Source organism: Corella eumyota, chromosome 5 (genome assembly GCF_963082875.1).
Source record: "Corella eumyota chromosome 5, kaCorEumy4.1, whole genome shotgun sequence".
NCBI lineage: Eukaryota > Metazoa > Chordata > Ascidiacea > Phlebobranchia > Corellidae > Corella > Corella eumyota.
Window position 1 is genome coordinate 12,243,240 of NC_137494.1, and position 16,267 is coordinate 12,259,506.

General features: G+C 32.3%; 4 protein-coding genes across 4 annotated transcripts; all 4 read left to right on the plus strand.

Moving 5' to 3' along the window:
* The first annotated feature begins 99 nt into the window (after positions 1–99).
* On the plus strand, positions 100–5,121 carry LOC145753976 (intestinal-type alkaline phosphatase-like). Its single transcript, XM_082570542.1, has 8 exons — positions 100–221; positions 586–760; positions 1,879–2,054; positions 2,615–2,822; positions 3,559–3,714; positions 3,830–4,009; positions 4,377–4,544; positions 4,973–5,121. Exons 1-8 carry the CDS (start codon positions 108–110, stop codon positions 5,119–5,121), a joined length of 1,326 nt encoding a protein of 441 aa, XP_082426668.1. The 5' UTR covers positions 100–107.
* Positions 5,122–5,640: 519 nt separating this feature from the next.
* On the plus strand, positions 5,641–11,587 carry LOC145753510 (ATP-binding cassette sub-family B member 10, mitochondrial-like). Its single transcript, XM_082569914.1, has 11 exons — positions 5,641–5,654; positions 6,083–6,234; positions 6,579–6,782; positions 7,406–7,608; positions 8,046–8,180; positions 8,383–8,529; positions 9,184–9,415; positions 9,792–9,926; positions 10,027–10,181; positions 10,582–10,841; positions 11,183–11,587. Exons 1-11 carry the CDS (start codon positions 5,641–5,643, stop codon positions 11,412–11,414), a joined length of 1,869 nt encoding a protein of 622 aa, XP_082426040.1. The 3' UTR covers positions 11,415–11,587.
* Positions 11,588–12,827: 1,240 nt separating this feature from the next.
* LOC145752726 (uncharacterized) lies at positions 12,828–14,182 on the plus strand. The gene is made up of 2 exons (XM_082569053.1): positions 12,828–13,022; positions 13,498–14,182. Exons 1-2 carry the CDS (start codon positions 12,893–12,895, stop codon positions 13,692–13,694), a joined length of 327 nt encoding a protein of 108 aa, XP_082425179.1. The 5' UTR covers positions 12,828–12,892; the 3' UTR covers positions 13,695–14,182.
* An 800-nt stretch (positions 14,183–14,982) lies between these two features.
* Positions 14,983–16,246, plus strand: LOC145752877 (calmodulin-lysine N-methyltransferase-like). Its single transcript, XM_082569242.1, has one exon. It carries the CDS (start codon positions 15,060–15,062, stop codon positions 16,098–16,100), a length of 1,041 nt encoding a protein of 346 aa, XP_082425368.1. The 5' UTR covers positions 14,983–15,059; the 3' UTR covers positions 16,101–16,246.
* Positions 16,247–16,267: the final 21 nt, after the last annotated feature.

The window sequence follows — 16,267 nt, forward strand, 5'->3', positions numbered from 1 at the left end:
AACAATTACGACATGGCAACAGTTGGGAATTAAACTTGAGACCTTACATTGTAAAACCCACATAGGAACAATACTAATATATCATATATTGTATTTAAGGTGATGGAATGAGCATTCCAACTATAACAGCTGGACGAATATTAAAAGGACAAATGGAAGGAAAAACTGGGGAAGAGACTAAACTAGCTATGGACCAATTTGAGCACGCTGGCTTATCAAGAGTAAGTGTTGTAGGTTAAAACATAATCGAACTAGGGACCTTATGAACCAGTAGTGGTGTAGCAGTCAGAACACTTGCTACACTTCATAAGGTCGTTGGTTCGATCCCCACTACTCTTATGATGTAGCGCCCTTGAGTAAGTTGCTATAAAGGGTATGAACTCCTGCTGAGCTCAATCAGCAGCTTAATTATTGGGCAATTATAAACTATAAATTCAAAACTGTCAAAGGCAACTTGAGACTGGGTCGGGGTAACTGATGTTACTCTATGTTTAGGGCGTGAAGTCGACCTTCCCACATCGAGGATGAGAATATATAAAATAATGTAGTCACTTTTAACTTTTTGTAATTATTTTATTTATTAAGACTTACTCTGTGGACAAGCAAGTTCCCGATTCTGCCAGCACTGCGACTGCTTATTTATGTGGGGTGAAAACGAATTACTACACACTTGGTTTAAATGCTAAAGCAAAGGTCAAGAACTGTAGTTCGTCTAAGGGAAACGAGGTCCAGTCGATTTTAGTTGACGCGTTTGAAGCAGGTAAATGTTAAAGAGAATTGTTCTATTTTTAAGAAGTTGATTCAGGTTACCGGCGGCAGTGTGGTGTAGTGGTAAGAACACTTGCTACACCACACATGAGATCGTGGGTTTAATCCCCACTGATCTCACGCTGTAGCGCCCTTAAGTAAGGCGCTATAAACGGTATGAACTCCTGCTGAGCCAGCACTTAATCAGCAGCATAATTATCAGGAAATTATAATCTATAATATCCCAAACTGCCACAGGCAACTTGAGACTGGGTCGGAGTAACTTATGTTACTCTATGTTTAAGTCGCGCATTCGACATTCCCACATCGAGGATAAAGATATATACAAAAAAAAGGTTAAATTTTAAATTGCTTGTGTAAATTTGGCGTGTTGCCAACCATGATTATTAAACCTAGGACCTTATATAGTCAAGCACGATTTATTTATATATTTCAGCTTGTTGTCAAATTGTGACCTTGTAATATTAATTGTTAACTTGATAAACGTTTTAAGGCTTGGCTACAGTAATTAACTGTTTTTGCTCTCATGGTTAAGAGCTTTACACTGCATTAGTGGTTAGAATCAAATCCAAACCTTTTATATTTTTGTAAGTAGTTTAGAGAGTCAACAATCACGAATTAATATTTACGACCTTGACAGTTTGATTTGCTTTGTTTAATTAAGATTACGATTGACGTCAATTGGTGTTGACATATACAATTTGTATACAAAGTAAAGGCATGTACAAATATATTGTATTCACGATTATGTATATAAAAAAAAGTTATAAGAAAGGAACAATATGAACCGGCAGCATGGTGTAGTGGTCAAAACACCTAACTTCACTACATGAGGGCCTGGGTGAGATGTCCACTGCTATCACGCTGTAGCGCTCTTAATTAAGGTGCTATATACGGTATAAACTGCCAAGCCAACACAATTATTTAGCAGCTTAATTATCAGACAATTATAATCTATAATATACCAAATTGCTAAGAGCAATTTAAAACTGGGTCGGGGTAACAATTGTTACTCTATATTAAGGTCGTGAAGTCGACTTTTTAAAATCGAGGATAAATAAAAATATAAAAACGCACAAAATTTTTTAATTTTTTAAAAATATTTTTTAGGTAAATCAACAGGAATTGTAACCACAACGCGAATCAATCATGCCACGCCAGCAGCCGCCTACTCCCACTCGCCAAGCAGAAATTGGTATTCCGACGCCGACCTAACTGACGAAGCAAAAGAAAATGGTTGTAAAGATCTGGCACAACAGTTTTATGATAGCTCCGACATGATTACCGTATGTAAAAGAGATTGTAGTCTAGAGTTCAATTCATAGTTTGTATTTTTTGTTATATATCTTTATCCTCGATGTAGGAAAGTCGAATGCGCGACTTAAACATAGAGTAACATCAGTTACTCCGACCCAGTCTCGAGTTGCCTGTGGGAGTTTGAGATATTATAGATTATAATTGCTCAATATTTATGCTGCTGATTAAGTGCTGACTCAGCAGGAGTTCATACGGTTTATAGCGCCTTACTTAAGGGCGCTGCAGCATGGCAATGGGAAATAAATCCACGACCTCATGTGTGGTGTAGCAAGTGTTTTTACCACTACACCACGCTGCCGGTAACGTATTCAAGCTACCTGTATTTTGTTTTTTAAATGGTTGTAAAAAAATTTCAGTATAAGTTTGGTTATTTTATTTTCTAACACAAGTTAAAATTATTTTTTTTAGGTTTTAAAAAATTGTAACATTTTGCTTTTAGTGGGAATCGAACATGGGTACCAAGATCTCTAAAAGATCTAGTAAAGCGGTTAATACAATATTAATAAGGTTGCACAATTATTTTAAATAGGTTGCAATGGGAGGGGGCCGAAAATATTTTGCACCAAGAACTACAACCGACCCAGAGTACCCGAAGATAAGAAACAATAGAGAAGATCGGCAAAATTTGATAGAAAAATGGCAAATGAAGCAAATACAAGCAGGACTGAATGGAGAATACGTTTGGAACAAAGAACAGTTTGATAAGATTGACCCAGCAAATACGGACAAACTTTTAGGTTTGTTTTTAGTATTAATTTTCACCTTTAAACTTAAATTTTAATTTAATTTATGTAGTAAGGCCAAGCTATTCAAAACACTATTTAGATACACTATAATATGTACAGCATAAGGTTTTGGGTTTGATTCCCGCGGCCTTTATATCGTAGTATCATCAAATAAGGCAGTCAAACCGCATAATATTAAAAACTGAAAAAGTCATCTTGAGACTTGGTCGGGCTAACATAAGTTTGTTGTAAAATCTGTGCTAAAGTAATTAGAACCTGTATAGCTGTCTAATGAGCTGATTTTGCGGCCAACGCATCGTGTAACAATTGTACACCTGACCAAGTTCAAGTTTTTTTTTTTGTATCTATCTTTATCCTCGATTTGGGAAAGTCGAGCGCCGGACTTAAACATAGAATAACATAAGTTACTCCTACCCAGTCTCGAGTTGCCTGTGGCAGTTTGGGATATTATAGAATATAATTGCCCGATAATCATACTGCTTAAGTGCTGGCTCAGCAAGAGTTCATACTGTTTATAACGCCTTACTCAAGGGCGCTACAGCATAAGATCAGTGGGGATTGAACCCACGCCCTCATGTGTGGTGTAGCAAGTGTTTCTACCACTACACCACGCTGCCAGTTTTTACAACATGTCGCCGTTTTTTTATACAAGTTCTCCTATACTGAGGCCGCAAAGTTAGTCTTTATACTGTAAAGTTAATATACCAATTTGTTTTTGTTATTTTAGGTTTATTCCAACCCGGAGATTTGCAATATGAAGTCGACAGAATAAGAAACGATTCTGCCGGAGAGCCATCGTTATCCGAAATGACTGAAACCGCTCTTAAGATTCTGCAGAAAAATGAAGAAGGATTTTTTTTACTTGTAGAGGGTGGTCGAATTGGTAAATAAAAACGTTTACCTATTATTAAACTTACAAAACTAATTTTAAAAGTAAAAAATAAAAAGTGTCGTTGCCTGGATTCGAACCTAAATTTTTCAACCCACAATTTTCACAGATATGGGGCATCACCAAGCTAATGCGTATTTGGCACTCCACGAATTAGTGGCGTTTGATGACGCAATAGCTAAAGGCGTTTCAATGACTTCGGACAGCGACACTCTTATTATTGTAACAGCCGACCACAGTCATACTATGAGTATGGGAGGTTACAGCATCAGAGGAAACAATATTTTTGGTAAGCCAAATGTAAAAAAAAAAAAATTTATGATATATATTTTTTTTATTTATTTATCCTCGATGTTGTAAGGTCGACTTCACGACCTAAACTAGAGTAACATCAGTTACCCCGACCCAGTCTCAAGTTGGACAATTCGGAATATTATAGATTACAATTGCCCGATAATTATGCTGCTGATTAAGTATTGGCTTAGCAGGAGTTTATACTGTTTATAGCTCCTTACTTAAGGGCGCTACGGCATGAGAGCAGTGGGGATCAAACTCAAAAGGAATGTAAAACTTTGCCATTTTTTTTAAAATCACAACTGGCACTAATAAAACTACCTAAAAAAACCTTTAAAAATAAAGTTATATATTTTTTACAGGACTAGCGCCTGATGATAACGATGCAAAGATAGCGTTGGACAGAAAACCTTACACTACGTTGTTGTATGGTAACGGGCCGGGATGGCAAGGTGTCCGAAATACAGCTTCAATATTACTTGACCCCAATGCTTTACTTACAAGAAAGAACATAACTAATATACCAACAGGTAAACAAGACGTTTATACTGTCAAATTTACAGTTTTGTTATACGATATTGTTTAACCGATAGCGTGGTGTGGTGGTAAGAACACTCTCTACAGTACATGAGGTCCTGGGTTCGATCCTCAGTAATCTCATGCTGTAGCGCCCTTAAGTAAGGCACTATAAACGGTATTAACTTTTGCTGAGCCAGCTTCTAATCAGCAGCTCAATCATCGGGCAATTATAATCTTTAACATCCCAAACTGCCACAGGCAACAAGAGATTGGGTCGGGGTAACTGTTGTTACTTTATGTTTAGGTCGTGCATTCGACCTTTCCACATCGAGGATAAAAAAATATGCAAAAAAAGAAAAGGCCTGTCATTCTAAACCCTTAAGATCTTTTCTATGTACTACAAGCTAAAAATTTAACATTTTTTACTTAAAAAATGCAGAAGACAGGCTCTATCACCAACAAAGTTCAGTTCCACTTGCGTCTGAAACTCACGGCGGCGATGACGTAGCGATCATGTCACGTGGTCCAATGTCACATCTTATACACGGGGTTCATCAACAGAATTATATTGCAACCGTTATGAGGTAAGTTGGCATTTTTTAAAATATTTTTAATTTTAATATTAGTTACTCCGTTTTTGGATATTATAAATTATAATTGTCCGGTTATTATGCTACTGATTAGTTGCTGGCCCAGCAGGACCGTTTATAGCGTTTTACTCAAGGGCGCTACAGCATGAGATCACTGGGGATCGAACTCAGGACCTCATGTAGTGTAAGAAGTGTTCTGACCACTACATCACGCTGCCGGTTCATTTAGACTATTTAGGTTATTTAAACATTACTTGGGTTTAGATATGCTGCTTGTTTGGGCTCCAATACAGATCATTGCGATAACCAACCAGTTAATTTCATCACTAATTCAACAACAGCCCCGGAAATCCCTGTAGTCGACAGTTTTGAATACTTCATAGGGATTAAGTTGACCGTCTCACAGGCTGTAATCGGTCTTTACACCCTACTGGCCATATCCGTTTTGTTTTTAATGGTAGCAGTGTATGCGATATTAAAGAAAAGGCCCAGTAAAATTAGTACTAAAAAGTACAGTATGGAGCAGCGCTTGTAAAATAGAAAGTGTGTTAATCAATTGAGTGATTTTAATTTTTGCATTTATCTTGTAAAAATAATAATTTTGAGATATGATGTGCAATATTAATAAATGTAATATTTGATTTCTATGACGTTTGTTTACATCACGTTCTGAATAAGGGAAACCACCTTTTCATTTAGGAAGATTAAATGACGAAAGTTTAAGAAATTTTTCTGATAATTAATCAAGTTTTAGGCTGACTTTTTAGATAAGTAAATGAAATTGCATCGTTTTTTTGCAGAAATAGGCAATTTATTTATTTAAAAATGATTTTAAGAAGTTGTTTTCACCGTTTTTGCAAAAAGTCGACGTTTTTAAAAACATTAAATTTTTCGTCAATTTCAAAATCTCAATTTCGAAATGAAAAACGGATTTTTATTCCTTTAAATAATAATTCAAGACAATTTCATATATCGTCGTCAAAATTAAACAAAATAGATGAAATTACCCAGTTTAAAAATGATAAAAACATTTCAATTTTGCAATCAAACAACAAATCAGAATTAAAACGACTTTTTGAATTGGCAAAAAGTGAAAAGGCTTACATTACTGGTAAATATTTTTATACCTTTTTTGCTTTTATTTAACCTTGATGTCGGAAGGACGACTTTACAACCTAAACATAGAGTAACATTAGTTACCCCAACCAAGTCCTGAGTTGCCTTTCGCAGTTTTGAATATCATTGATTATAATTGCCCGACATTTAAACTGCTGAATAGGTATTGGCTTAGCAGGAGTTTATCCTGTTTATAGCGCCTTACTCAAGTCTGCTACAGCATAAGAGCAGTGGGATCAAACCCAGGACCTCATGTAGTAAAGACAAGTGTTTTACTCAGTATACCATGTTGCTTGTTTTATATAAAAAAAATTAACTTGTGATAATCAATTAAAACAGGTGCAATAGGGATGCTTATAATTAGTAGTTCAGTCACATTAGCTGTTCCATATTGCATGGGAATGTTGATTGACATTGTCCAAGCAGCAAACAATACAGGAAATATACAAGAAACCTTACAGCCTATTGCATATGGTTTAGCTTCAATTTTTATTATTGGAGGTTTGGCTAATGCTGCAAGAGTATATCTTCTACAAATGTCAGGTGACTAGAATTTTTAAACATTTTTATTTGATTTTTTTTGATGTGAAATGGCCCTTTATGCATCATAATTGTTGGGTAATTATAAACTACTTGTAGACAGCCAAACCTACGGTCAGCATTTTAATTGTCACAATTTGGTCGCAACTCTTAACTAATATTTGCCTGCGATTAACCTGCGTGCACCACAAACAGCAGTTTAATTTGTTGTGTAAGCATATAAATTAGACGTTGTCCACTAAGCTCTATTATATTTAAGATGTTAATCCAGTATAAAGTTGGCTGTATAGGGAGTTTTTTTTCATATTTCCCTAGGGGGATAGGTTTTTGATATTTTTATCGGGTATGGGTGTGCGGTTTGGGATGTGTCCGAGCTATCCTTAAATCCTGGGCTCTGGGGTAAATAGTGTGGCGTTGGTGCGGCTCAAACCCGAAACTTTTCGGCTCGTAGTCCGATGACATCACCGGTTCAACACACTACGATTTTTTTTTTTGCTGGTTATTACTTTCAAGATTTTAACGGATTGCCCTTGTGGCTTTAACAAATACCCTATGCTTAACTGTCACATCGTCATTTTTGTTTAAAATCATAAAATAATTTTTTTTAATGATGTTGATATTTACAGGACAAAGGATCACTAAACAGCTTCGAGAAACGGTTTTTAAATCAGTTTTGGCTCAGGAAGTTGCCTTTTTTGACAAAACAAGAACAGGTGAATTAATAAATCGACTTTCATCGGATGTTGAACTTGTAAGTGGATCCGTCACTCAAAATATTTCTGATGGGTTAAGGTCTGTTGCTCAAATGACAGCAGGAATAGGAATGATGGTATGTGAAAGTTTATTTTTTTGAAGTAAAATTAAATTTGTTTGTTTAATTTAAAATTTTTTTTGCTATTACACTTTAGTAATCTATATATATATTTTTTTTATATTGATTTTTCCTCAATGTGGAAAGGTCGAATTCATGACTCAAACATAGAGTAACATTAATTACCCCAACTCAGTCTCAAATTGCCTTTGCAGTTTAGGATTTTATAGAAAATAATTGCCCGACAATTAAACTGCTGATTAAGTCTTAGCTCAGCACTAATTCAGACCGTTTATAGCGCCTTACTTAAGGGCACCACAGCATAATCCGTGGGAATCGAACCAATGACCTAATGTAGTGAAGCGAAGAGTCTGACCCCCATGCTGCTGGTAAAATTTTAAATAAATATACTATTTGTAATATATTCCATACAATTTTATTGTTGTATTTTTTAGTTTTTTATGTCTCCCGAGCTGGCCATGGTAACTATTACAGTGGTACCTACTGTAGCTATAGGTGCTGTTATATATGGGAGATATGTAAGAGAAATTACTAAGAAAACACAAACTGCACTAGCTGAAGCAACCCAGGTTTTAATTGAAATTTATATTAACACATATTTGTTAATTATATTAGGTTCTTTGTTAATTTAAGGTTATCGCTAACTAAGTCTTAGACAAACTAACCTAATATCATCTATATACATTTTGTTTTTTCTATTTTGAAAAAAAAGGTAAAATTTTTTTTTCAAGTTGATTTGATTTGTCCGGTCACCATAATATTTCTTTTTAGTTAGCAGAAGAGAAATTAAGCAACGTACGAACTGTTCGTTCTTTTGCCCGAGAACAAAGTGAAGAATTAAATTATGCTTCAAAGACTTCACTGGTTTTACAGCTTGCAAAAAATGAGTCGGTGGCTAGATCTATTTTCTATGGATTGGTAATTGCTTGTTTGTGTTTTAAAAAGTTACTTGCATTAACCTTTGTTCTAAGGGTTGATAGGTTTTATTGGATTTTCAGGATTTATTGCTCATAGTATTATTTTTTTAATTTTTTTATTCTCAATGTGGAAAGGCCAACTTTACAACCTAAACATAGAGTAATATTTGTTATACTGACCCAATTTTGAGTTAACTTTGGTAGTTTGGGATTTTATTATTGATAATAGTCAGATAATTAATCTGTTGATTGTTTTATAGTTCAGCAAAAGTTTTTAACATTTATAGCGCCTCATGTCAAGACAGTGCATTATGTAAGCAATAGGAATCATACTAAAAACTCTGTATTTGCTTTAAAAAAACAAAAAAAAAGTGTTCAAAACACTTGGCTTCACTATATAAAGTCCGTGGTATGATCCCTACTGCTCTTATGCTGTAGTGCCCCCGAGTAAGGTGCTTTATACGGTATGTACTCCTGCTGAGTAAACATTTAATAAGCAGCATAATTATCAGGCAATTTTATTCTACAACATCCAAAACTGCCGAAGGCAACTTGAGAATGGGTCGGGGTAACTGATGTTACTTTATGTTTAGATCGTAAAATCAAACTTTCCACATCAAGGATAAATAAATGTAAAACAAACATTTTTGTTTAGATGGGACTTGCTGGCAACTGCATAATGTTAATGGTAATGTACAAAGGTGGTTTAATGGTCCATGCTTCCCAGCTCTCAGTTGGTGATCTATCAGCTTTTCTACTCTACTCTGGTTATGTTGGGGTAGCTATCGGTGGTCTAAGCGGTTTTTATTCAACTGTTAATAAATCCCTTGGTGCTAGTACGAGGTTGTGGGAGTTGGTGGATAGAGTCCCAGCTATACCTTTAACCGGTGTGTTAAAATTTTCTATTTTTATTTAAAGTAAATTAAATAGAATTTGCTGAAAAATTTTGCAAAAAATTTTATTTGTTGTTAAATATCTATTTTTAAATTTTACTGAAACTAGAAGGGTATATTTACACATGATAATATATTTTATTTAAATAAATAATTAGCTGTTAGTGTTATTTTTGATTAAATCAAAATAATTTACTATTTTTAAGATTTTTAACATATTATGGAGAAAACATTTTTTTCTAGAAAGTGCCTATTAATTTCTAAAATATTTAGGCTCAAATTTCGGTAAAATGTTTTTTTTTCGACATTTTAGTTTTTCGAAATATGTTCATTACGTATCAATATATTTTTATATTTTTTTGTAAATTAGATGGAATAATTCCAACAAAAGATGCCTCAATTAGCAACATTATATTTAATGATGTCAACTTCAGTTACCCAACCAGAAAAGATGCTTTAATTTTTGATAAATTAAATCTTGATATTGAAGCAGGAAAAGTTACCGGTAAATAATTTAAAAATAAAAAAAAATTTATTTATTATTTTTATTTTTTTTTATTTTAAATTTTCGAATTTTAAATATATATTTTTTTTTTATTTTGTAGCTATAGTAGGTCCTAGTGGGTGTGGAAAGTCAACTCTTGGTGCCTTACTTTTAAGATTTTACCAACCTAACAGTGGGGAAATTACGGTTGGGGGTCAGAACATTAATGATATTAACCCAATGTGGATTCGAAATAATATTGGTACAGTGGCACAGGTAAAAAAAATTGGTAAAATTTAAAGTAAATTTAAAGTTTTTAAACATTTTCATGTTTAGTTATAAAAAAATTAATTAAATATAACACACTATCAGTATGGTGTATTGGTTAGAACACTTGGTTTTACTACCTAAAGTCCTGGGTTTAGTTCTTACTGCTTAGTACTGCTATTATGTTGTACTGCTATTATGTATAGTGTTAAGAAGATGTTAAAACTTCTGTTAAGCCCGAAATCAAAGGGCAGAATAATTGTCGGGCAATTACACACAATTCATTTTAAACTGCCGGAGACATTTCAAGACTGCTTATTACTTTTGGTTTGTAATTGAAAGCTGTTTTAAACATTTTAAAAAAATAAAATACAATATTTTACATCCAAAATTTTACAATTAAATTAAGGAACCTATCTTGTTCTCTGCCTCGATCCGAGAAAATATCATGTATGGAGCTTCAAATCTTACCAAACCCACAGAAGAGCAACTCCAATATGCTGCAAAGCAAGCAAATGCTCTCCAATTTATTAACAAGTTACCCCTTGGGTTTGATACCCATGTAGGGGAGAGGGGGTTAACCTTATCCGGGGGTCAAAGACAAAGGGTAGCCATAGCAAGAGCATTACTGAAAGACCCACCAATATTATTGTTGGACGAAGCAACAAGGTTATTTTCGCATCACTTAGCTTTACAACATGAGGTCCTGGGTTTGATATTTACTGCATCCATGCAGTGGTGCTTTTGAGTAAGATACTATAAATGGCACAAACTCCTACCAAGCCAAAACCTATTGACAGTTTATATAATAAAATTATTATTAACAATATCCCAAATAGCCAAAGTCAACTCAAGACTGGGTTCGGGTAACAAATGTTACTCTATGTTTAGCCAGTAAAATTGTTTTTTAACATTGAGGATAAAAATATCCAAAAAATCCTTGGATTAATAAAACCTACAACTTTATTGAGGAATAATTTTTATTTTTACAAATAAAATCTTTGTTTTAGTGCCTTGGATGCGGAGAGTGAACATTTAGTAAGGGAAGCACTGGCCAGGGTTTCCGTTGGACGAACGACAATAATTATCGCTCACAGATTATCGACAGTTCGGGGTGCTGACCTTATAGTGGTATTAGGGGGGCAGGGGATCGTACAAGAAAAAGGGTCATATGATGATTTAATGAAACTAAAAGACGGTGCATTTAGGCAGCTTGTCAAAAAACAAACATTAGTATCATGAAAACTTAATTGCGAGACTTAAATTTTGGGTTACTTTAATAAGTTATTGAACTTTATAAGTTTGCACTTTTTAAAATTTTAAAATTTTCAGGTGGGTCAAATAGTATTTACGTTTTTTTAATTATGTTACACATTTTTATATTAAATCTTCTAAATGCAGTTAAATTAGTTACTTACTTACAAATATTAACATTAAAATACAATTTTTAATAGAGTCTAAATCTAATTATGAGTGTTTTGAGCAGTATAATTGTTTAAGCATAGATACACTAATGTAGTTTATTGCACAAGTGCTTTGTATAGTTTGTAATGTAAAAATATATCAATGGTGAACATTTTATTAAAAAAAACTAATCGAAAATTGAAACTCCTTATTATGCAATCTTTGAAAAGAAATATGCCTTTTTTGACCTTTTTATTTTTTTAATTAACCCCAAAACTATTTTTTTATCTAAACTTATTTAAAAGCTTTATCAACTTTTCCGGTTACAATTCCCGTTTTTAATATATCGGTTACCATATTTCCTCGTTTAAATGTCAATTCACGATGACTTTTATTTGTTTTTAAGTTTCCATGCGTTACTTGACTAATAAAAATAAGTTGAATTTTTCTAGAAAGGCGTGACGACAAATATTTAAAAATAAATGTTGACTGTATGAGGTTTGGGTATATAAAAGCTGAATGTGTTGTTTAACTATATAATGGTAAGTCAATAGAATTAGGCTTATCTTGATTTGATAGGACTTACCACAATATTTAAAGAATAGCAGAATAGGTACAAATATAAAATTTTTTTTGTTTAAATTGACATGACTATAATATTTGTATTTTTAAGATATGTGAAACATGTACATACTGTCAGTGTGATGTAGTAGTAAGATCACTTGCTACACCACATTGGGTCGTGGGTTCAATCCCCCAGTCTGGAAAGTAGGGCAGTTTTCGACGAGATCTCGTGCGTGCAAGCGTAAAAAAATGCGTGATCGCGCGTGCACGCGTACCAAAATTTCCGGTCTAGGCGTGCACGCGTGATTTATATTAGCGTGTTTTAGGCGTCAGTACTGCGTGCACATTTGTTTAAGAAACCAGGCGCGCAAAACGCTAATTCCAGGCGTGCATTTTTTTTAATGAAAAAAATCTTGTGCGTACACGTTGCCCTACTTTCCAGACTGGTCAATCCCCAGTAATCTCATGCTGTAGCGCTCTCTCGAGTAAAGTGCTATAGACGATATAAACTCCTGCTATAATAATATAAACAAAGGCAACTTGCGACTGGGTCAGAGTAACGGATGTTACTCTATGTTTAGGTCGCGCATTCGACCTTTCCACAACAAGAATATACAAAAAAATATATATATTAATATTTATTTGGTAGGCTATTAAATTTTTTCATGTACACATACAACAGCCTAAATATTTTAACTTATTTTATAGATTTAATATTGTATCTTAAACATTAAAAATAAATTAAATTTAAAATGGGAGGTTCCAGTTCTGCAAACACTGAAGCTCAAGCTTTGGTTGATAAAATGATTCAAGAAAATCATGTGATGGTATTCTCAAAGGCTTATTGCCCATATTGTAAGATGGCTAAACAGGCATTAAATGGTAATTTAAATATATTTATTTATTAGTTGTTAGATACAGAAATCTTAGTCATATATAAGTTAAGAAAAAAAAATATTTCTTTTCTTTTAATTTATATTTTTGTTTTAAACTATAGGCTATGAAATTTTTTATCATAATTTTTAAATTGTTTTTTCTAATTTAACTGTTTTTTATTATTTTATTAAAACGTTTTTTGCCAATGTAGTTTTTTACCAATATTTCAGTTTTTTTCTAAATTTACAGTTAAGTTTTTGTATTTTTAGTTTGTTGTAATATATTTTGCAAGCACTTATAAGTCAATGCATTATTTAACTTTGTATGGAAATAGTTTAAATTATTTAAAGTATATTTATATATATATAACTTTTGAATAATTTATTTTGTTAGAATATTTACACAATTTTAAGAGTGTTTTGTTTATTTTACAACTCTAAATATTTTTAAATTAAAAAAAAAAATATTCTAATTTTTTTAGAGGCACATGCTGAGTACAAAGTATTAGAAATTGAAAACCGAAATGATTGTGGGGCCATTCAGGACGTTCTTAGACAAATGACGGGAGCTAGTTCGGTACCCAGGGTGTTTATCGGGGGTAAATGCATTGGCGGTGGCACAGAGACCCAAACTTTACATAGACAAGGAAAATTGGCTGCTTTATGCAAACCTCAATAAGAAAAAAAATTGTTTTTGTGTTATTGGGTTAATAGGTTGTTTAGCTCTTTATTAAATACATTGTGGATCTAAATATTTAAATAATATTCTCTGTTTTGTAATAAAATTAGTTAAATTATTAACTTTTATAATGTGGTTCGTGATTGGATTATTAATACATTTTTGCTTGTTAAAAATTTACTCAAGTGTGTACTACTTATTTTATTGAACGATGTAAATTTGCAAAATACAGTTTTTATGTACTGCTTGAAATGTAACTTTGATACTACTGGTACATTTATTGGGATTTTTCAAAGGTATAAATTAATTTATTATGATAATATTTGGTATTATTTACAATAGTTTAAAAACCATGCAATTTATTTAGACCTTCACTAATTAGGCTTACACACACATTTATATATATACACAATTGTTTTTAGTTACTTGTAAATGGTTAAACAAAAGTGTGATTAAGACTGTAATTCTTCAAATATAAATGTGTTATTGTAAAATTTTGTTTTATTTTAAATCAGTTTTAGTTTTAATCTTAAAAAATAGGTATATCTTGAGTTTTTAAAGCAGTATTTTAAATAATAATAAAAAATTCTACTGAACCTACTAATACGTAAATTTAAAATTTGAACTATAAAATAACAAATGTTGTATTTCAATCTGTAAGTATTTTAAAAATCTTTATAAATGTAATTTATTTTTACATGGAGGATAAATCGAGATATGCTGTTAAATTATTCAAGCATTTCTTCACGGCCGATTGGTGCCAGATGTTCGTTATTGTCTTTAGTCGTCAGAAAAAAAAACGAAAACAAAAATTGATCGCAAGATTTAGCTGAACGTAATACGTTAATTTTGACAAAAGTTTGCGAAAAATTATGTATATATTGATTCAAGACAGGCCTTAGCTTGTAATTATACTTAAAATAAATTAAAATTTTTGATAATGGTAATAAAAGGACAGTTTAGTTTTGCTAAATTAATAAATACGTAAAATTTGCAAGTTTTATTTAATAAATTACGTGTTATGACGAATACAAACGTAAAACAGTTAAACAAACGATTTTTTTGTTCATAAATTTGACATAGTAACTCTTTTAAATATTTTCAATTAGTCTGTTATTTAAATAGAAATAAGTTATTGATTTAAATGGTGATTTACCAAAATGTTTAGGCTACCCAATAAAATCTATTGATCTTTATTGTTTAAAATTTATGCAGCACTTAGCTTAACTTTAAAATTTTTAATTATTGAATTAAAATATTTATCTAAATATTTTTCAAAGTAGAAGTATTAGGTATATAAACATGATATCAATAAAATAGGTATATAATTTTTTTATTTATTTAAAATTTTTATGTGCTATTACAATGGAAAATGTTAAACAATCAAAAAGCAAAGCTCGCTGGCAAATTCTAAAGCACGCTGTGATTGATAAAAAAATCACGGACCAGGGCGACTTTGGGTTCTGTGACTCAGTTCGTCGTTTCAAATCGTTTGAATTATTCATAAGAAATCAATGCAGTTGCGTCAATCATACAACAAAAGGGACAAGACAACAACTAAGGCAAGAGCCATGTAGATGGTTCTGTTACATTTGTAAAGAATTTGATAACATTTTTGACATTTGGATACAACATCCTGATCCTAATATTACAATAAATGATGCACTTTCATTTAATAATACAGGCAACGTGTGTATCTGGCCTACTGAAGAAGTTATGGCGTATTATTGCATATCAGAAATCGAAGAATTTTATGGCAAAAATGTTATTGAGTTAGGTGGTGGTAGCAGTTGTTTAGCTGGAATGGCAGTTAGTCTTAATTCACCAACATCAAATGTCCTCGTAACAGATGGCAATAAAAAATGTGTCGAGAATTTAAAGGAAATTATCAAAATGAACTGTGGAAAAAATTCTGATTTAAAATCCAAGAACAAAGCAAAGATAAACAAAATTATATTAAGCGAACCAGATCATGATTTTTTTAGAAAACCTGGAAGCATACAAGCAAGTGTTATTCGTTGGGACGACCTTTCAACTTTTAAAGAACACAAAGAAAATTTTGATTATATTCTATGTGCCGACTGTTTATTTTTTCAGGAATTCCATGACGCTTTATTAGACACAATCGACTACATTCTAAAACCTGGAGGTACTGCATTAATTTTTGCACCAAAACGGGGAACTACTTTAAAAGAATTCTTAAAAAAATGTCAGAAAAAGTTTGAGGGTGTAACTGAGTCAGAAGATTATAGTTTTGTTATAACAGAAAAACATAGAAATGCAATGGTTAAGGATAGGAATTATGACCCAAATTTGCACTATCCGATATTGATTGAAATTTCAAAGCCCTACACCATTACAAAAGATGATTCAAGCAATGGAGATAAGGAAATACAAGAAAATTAATTATTTACCTGTGATTAGCCTAGAGAATGTGTTTATTTATTTAACACAAATTAGCAGTTTGTTAACTGTTTTGTTGCTGAAATAGTTTATGCAAATATTTATTTTAATTCAGGAATTTTTGTTTTTACCCATTTTTTATTTGTATTTGTACGGTACAATTTAAATTT